The sequence below is a fragment of the Cervus elaphus genome, chromosome 15 (assembly GCF_910594005.1).
Source record: "Cervus elaphus chromosome 15, mCerEla1.1, whole genome shotgun sequence".
NCBI lineage: Eukaryota > Metazoa > Chordata > Mammalia > Artiodactyla > Cervidae > Cervus > Cervus elaphus.
Genome location: NC_057829.1, coordinates 5293597 through 5299710, shown reverse-complemented (window position 1 = coordinate 5299710; position 6114 = coordinate 5293597). Strand labels below are relative to the sequence as shown.

General features: G+C 45.3%; 1 protein-coding gene across 2 annotated transcripts in view; it reads right to left on the bottom strand.

The window, feature by feature from the left end:
- Positions 1-551: 551 nt before the first annotated feature.
- HEATR1 (HEAT repeat containing 1) overlaps positions 552-6114 on the bottom strand; it is a 47596-nt gene continuing 42033 nt past the window's right edge. For both annotated transcript variants that reach the window (XM_043926989.1, XM_043926990.1), the window contains exons 38-45: positions 5827-5985; positions 5533-5667; positions 5284-5388; positions 5031-5199; positions 4200-4354; positions 3540-3698; positions 2069-2177; positions 552-1096 (exon numbers count right to left, since the gene is read on the bottom strand). In XM_043926989.1, coding sequence (XP_043782924.1) covers positions 1008-1096; positions 2069-2177; positions 3540-3698; positions 4200-4354; positions 5031-5199; positions 5284-5388; positions 5533-5667; positions 5827-5985 — 1080 coding nt within the window. In that variant the 3' untranslated portion in view covers positions 552-1007. The remainder of the gene's footprint in view (positions 1097-2068; positions 2178-3539; positions 3699-4199; positions 4355-5030; positions 5200-5283; positions 5389-5532; positions 5668-5826; positions 5986-6114) is intronic.

Here is a 6114-nt window from a genome sequence, read left to right as displayed (position 1 = left end):
CCATGACATGGTATAGAGATAAGAGAACTTTAAAGCCTTGAAATAATTCTTTTATTTACTTTTTTCCTCAATTCTTGGTTAACTGCCAATGTGAGCACATCTAACTCTGGAGGGGCTCCTTTTGTTTTGAGGCCCTGGCTATTTGTAGGATCATTGGGTGTGGTGGTTCTATAAACAGTCTATTGCCTCCACCACCCCACCCTGCCCCCAAGAGACTGAAGGATAAAGGAGAGATAGTCCAGAGTAGACGATGCATTCCAGAACGACCTGCTCTATGGGGCACACACAAGACTGAAGTGTTATCCACCCAGAACGAAAAGTAAAAATCCAATGGCTTCAGGGCTGAAAGCATTCTTGTTGGGTCCTGAATAACTCATTTTCTTGAAGTAAAGAGCTACTTTGAGTGAAATGCCTGACATGGACACCATGTACAAAAGCTTTCCTTTACCATGGACATTCAGGCTTTACAGTCCAAGTGCAGGTTAGCTTTGAATGCTAACATTAAACATGTATATAGTGACAGTAACATCAATCAGAAGAGACTGTAATCAGTGCTGGGGCTTCCCCAGTGGTTTATTGGTAAAAGAATCCACCTGCGATGCAGGAGACCTGGGTTCGATCCCCAGGGTCGGGGAGATCCCTTGCAGGAGAAAATGGCAACCCACTCCAGTATTCTTGCCTGAAGAATCCCATGGAAAGAGAAGCCCGACGAGCTACAATCCAAAGGGTCCCAAAGACTGAGCAACTGAGCACACACTACACACATAATCAACGCTGAAACAAACACAGCAGTCTGTATAAAAATACCACGTATCATTCACTCTTTGTAGGTTCTGTACAACTGGCAGGAAAGGCTTCTGTGGTCGCACAAATCAGGTGGGAATTTTGTAAAGAAGTCCAAGTAGGGTTAAGGCACCAAAAGTAATATGGTCCTGAACACCCAGAATAAAGATATGAAAAAGCAGTCTGACCTCTGAACAGAGTATGAAATACCCAAACCCAGAGTTTCAGAAGTAGCTCTGGAGAGGCTCTCCCAGGATGGTTTCCAGCTGCTGGATGGTCTTCTGGCACTGGTGCTCCACCTCTTCACATTCATCTAAAAAAAAAATGAACACAAGTCAGTCTTCCTGCCTCGGTTCTCATCAGCCTGGGTCCGCACGTCCTGCTGTCGCTGCGAGTCCCTGAGTCAGGAGCGAAGTGGAACACGGTCCTGAGGCGGAAGCCACCCTGGAAGTGCCTCCTGCCTTTCTCCTTCCTGCCTGCCTCCCCTTCTTACGGTCTTAGACTTGGGAAGCGGAGAAAGACCCCAAACAGTGGTGCACAAGTGAACACTGCAGACGCCCAGCAATGCCGCTCGGTACAGTCGTTCACACAGCCCCTGGCGGGGCGGGGGGAGCAGAGGTGCAGGCCCCTGGTGTGGCATGCGCAGCGAAGGCCCGATGTGACCGCTCCGTCCTTGCCTCCGCCACCCCTGCTCGTTCTGTACCGTCTCCTGGGCTGCAGGTAGCACCGTGCTCACTGCTGTGTGTCCAGAGCCGCACAAACCTGGACGTCAACCCGTCCCACCTGTCACACTTGTTATCAGATAAGATTGCTTAATCCTATTAAAGCACCTAGTTTTTCCCTTTATGGAAAAAAGGGGGATAAGGGCATGTGCCTGGTGAGGGTTAATGAGCTCACCCACACAGAGCACAGATACGCGCTGGGCATTAACAGAGCTGCTCCCCTGCATCCTCAGTGGCACTGTGCTTTGATATAACAACCCTGCACCTGTGGACCAAAGTATTCAATCACAGTCATGTATGAGATTAAAGCAAAACACTCCTACAGTCTGTACTGTCAGCAAAAAACACAAAGCTAAAGATAGTAAGGATTATGCTGTAAACAAATCTCAAATGAGGAGGAGGCGTTTGCTTTCTAACTGTTCCCTCCACCCCACTCAAAACAGGAGCTCAGCCTCCAGGCAGAGGGCTGGAGCCAAGAGCTCATCACAGTCTCTCCAAATGGGTATTCCCACCGGGCACATTCCCACAGAGGTTTAATTACTTCTTAAAAGTTTGGGAATTACCTTCCATCAATTCAGCTAAGAACGGAATGGATTCCGGTAACAAGACGATATAATTCTCTCTCAGTTTTTCAGCCAGTGCTAACACAGTTATCAGAGCAGCAAATCGAACCTGAAAAGATGATGAATCATTTTTTAAAAACCAAAAAACTATTATAGCTATGTTTGTTAATTTATGATCTAACTTGAGACATGCTCTGAATTTTAAACTGTTTTACTCTCTCCATTCAAGCTTTATCTTAGCATACCAGTTTGTTTAACAGTTTGAGATCTGTTTTATAACGTGGGCAACCTTGTAAAGTTGGGCAACCTTGTAAAGTCGGAGCCTTTCAATCTGTGTTCTAGTGCTGCAGGCCTTTCATGTGATTTTTTATTTTGTAACATTTTCCTTAAAACAAACAGAAACAGTAAAAAAGCGACATGCAAACTGGAGTGTGTCACCAAATGTGGCTGCACGGGAGCTGCTGGCTGGCCTGGCTCAGGCCCACCTGGTGGGGGCCCCCAGCCACTGCAGGCAGGGCCCCTGCCCTCAACCCCGACCGGGGCCACCGTGTGGTGGTGAGAGGGGTCACCTTCCTCAGCCTGACTAGAAGACACTCACCGTGTCATAAATGTCCTAGTTTTGTAACTTAAAGATTGGAGTGCTGCTTACATGTCTTGTCTGTGACAAGGAACCCAAGCAGCTGTTTGCTCTGTTAGTGATTCACTCTGAAACAAAAGCCATGTTAGTCCTCTTTCTGGTTTGGGGTGATATAAAGAATATCTGGATACAGCAAAGTGAGATGTTTAAAAAAACATTTGTAACTGCCTATGTTCAATCAGGATTTTCCTGATCTGGTACAATCAAAACAACATATGTTACAATAAATCTAGTGCCGCAACTTTGTAGGAACCTACAATTTAAAATGCAGGGGTATACTGGAAGAGCCTCATTGTTTCCATTACTTCCAAAAAAACAAATGCTGTGAATTTCAACCAATCAGTCTATTAATAAAATTCTGCTTCAGTCTGTTTATCCACTGAAATTCAGTGTAATAATCAGCTTGAGAAATGGTGATCCATCACTAGGACAGCTTGAAAGCTTCAAACCTCCACACATCACTCACTCCCCCCGCCCACCCGTGCTGATGCACATTACTCCACAAAGTCCGAGGCCTGAGATGTGTGTACAACAGGGTAATACACTGCTCTAACTGAGAGGAATGTTCTGAGGACAAACCCAGCATGCGTCTGGGAGTACACTGACATGAAAATGGTGCTTAAGAAACACGACGAATTAAAGTCTTTTCAATATTTAAAAGTATAAAGCATTTTGGTCGCCCTGTCTAACACACCATGGGTGTGGGAAGGACTGCTATTTATAAACGGCCTGTAAATGGGATCAGGTTCAGTCTTCTGCCTGTCACAGGCCAAGCCCTGGTGCTAAACACAGCAGTGCCGGTCCTGCGCCCACGTGCACACCACGGCGCCTGACCTTGGGTGAGGAGTCCCTCGTCTTCAGCAGAATCTGGTAGTTGAGTGGTTTCCAGAGCGAGTCGTCTGCCATGGCCACTGAGAACTGTGCAAGGCATGGGATCAGGTGCTTCGTCACCCGTTCTTGGAACTTCTCTTCTCCTCCAAGCCTGTTTTCCAGCTGTTGACAGACAAGGACTGAGCAGTGGGTCTCTTGCTGTTTGGAAAAAACTCAATGTATATGGTATTTTACTATCCTCCCTAATATCAGCAGGCTCAAAAACCAGGTACTGCTTATTCTATTACTCTCTCTAGAGCAAATTTACCACCTTTGAGGAACTCAAGTGGAATCACAGCCCACAGCTTCACCCCTTTCCCTCCTCAGAAACTGAGAGAAGAGCAGCCAGACCCTTACACATTCTCAAGAAACTCAGTTTTTAAGAATTAAAAATTCAACTAATAGACCTTATACCATGCCTTTTATTTGAAAAATTAAAAACTCCATCAATGCCACTGTGAAGACGAGTTACATTCATCAGAAAGATGAGATCAATTTTGAAATAAAATTTTCATAAAAAGGAAAAGAAAACCCAGCAAACTGTGGTTCTGGTCAACATAAACCCTGTGGGCATGTACCACCGACCGTCCCAACTTTCAACAGAGGATGGTTCCATGTGGTTACCTGATCCACCAGGGGCATCATCAAGGCTTCCGCTCTCTCTTTACTTAGAAAATGCTGGGTGTCAAAAAGGAAGATTTTGTATAAACAGTTCAGAATAAACTGCAGTAGCAAACAGCACTTTTCAGGATCATTTTCAGAGTCAAAAAACGCTTCATCTGTAGATTGGGAAAAGTAAAAATGGAAACAAAACCAAAAAAAGCTGAATTTCAAATCTCCAGTATCTAAATTCAAATCACTATTATAAGAACTATAAGTAGAGGGGTATTTCTAAAATGATCTAGAAATCAATCAGGATGAAGGCAGAGCACAAATAAAATGTCTCAGGGGACTGGCTCATTCCTTCAGAGCTGTTAACATTCTCGGCTGTTAAGACTGCTTAGTTTGGCAAATAGACTGATTGTTATTAGCATTAAAGAATAAAACAATTTTAATGTTTTAGAGTTAATTCCAGAAGCAGAGGAATGCCCTTTATTCTTTCTTCCAAGTGAGTTAAATTAATATTGTGTGTGTGAAAGCTGCTCAGTCGTGTCTGATTCTTTGTGACCGCGTGGACTGCCAGGCTCCTCTGTCCATGCAGTTCTCCAGGCCAGAACACTGGAGTGAGAGCTGTCCCCTCATCCAGGGGATCCTCCCAACCCAGGGATCGAACCCAGACCCCCACATCACAGGCAGGTTCTGTTACTGTCTGAGCCACAAGGGAAGCCCCAGTTAGTAACATGCTAAAACAGTGTCTGACAACTGACTATAAAGTGAGAAATGTATCTTCCTTACTATACCTTCTGTAAGGTACACAGAGCAAGCACGCCAACTGATCTAGAGTCAACTACCTACCTGTTTTGGAGATGTTCACCTGGTTCAAGGTGTCAGCAAAAGGCTTCACCAAGTGACCAGCAAACAGGGTAAAAAGCCCTTTCAGTTTTTCAGCAATGCAATCTGCCAAGTTGTAAAAGGTCAACAGTCTGTCCTTGGGAGCATCCTCTGTCTTAGCCCAATCAAACAGCTAAAAAGATAAAAGTAATATTAGTTTCTTCTATGGATCTTGTGACTGATATGTGAGTAAGAGAAGTAGAGGAAGAAAGCTCACCTTGAAGAACAGGGGTCTGAATGTGACCTCAGAAAGTTTGACCACCATGGCTACAAGACAGTCAATGATGTAATTTTCCGTTTTTCCGATTTCCTCGAGATCATTCTAAAAACAGAAGAGCTAATTTATTAGCCAGAGTACTGACATCTAGGTCTAACTTTGGCAGGTACAACAGGTTACACAGCTAGGCTTTTCTCTGGCTCTGAGCTAGGTGGCAACTTCAGGACAGGCAGGTGGAAACATGCCTACCTCAGAGTGCTGGGTGCGGAAGTCCAGGGCCTCCAGAAAGAATGTGGTGAGCTGGGGCTGGTGGGAGGCGAGCTCCTCCTTCCTCATCACCCCAATGTGCTCGCGCAAGATGCTCATAAACGGGCCCATGAGATTCTGAAAACACACAGGAGATGTGCCCGTTTTTAATACTCCTGGAGTTCATTAATGCATCTGTAATGGCATTAAATAACTATATTCTTCTTTAAGTTAAAATCTAAAAATTTCAGTACCACATCTCCCTCCTCCCAAGTCTAATACCCTGTACAGTCTAACCTTCCAGTTCTTCTCAATCTGCTTGTACGTCTTGTTGATGGCTGGCAGTAACACCCGGGGTGACAGCGTGGTAGCCAGTGTCTTTTTAAGGGACGTGAGACGGACATTAGCCTGGGAGGCAGGACTCATTTCACTAGTGATTTTCTCCAAGTGAATCACCTGTAGGAAATAACAACCACCATTAAGGCCACCACAGGGCGTCACCGAGAGCGTGTCTACACACGCACAGAAAAGTCACGGGGAGGATGGAGAAGTCGGTCCAAGCGCCAGGACTGGGAATGCTCAGTG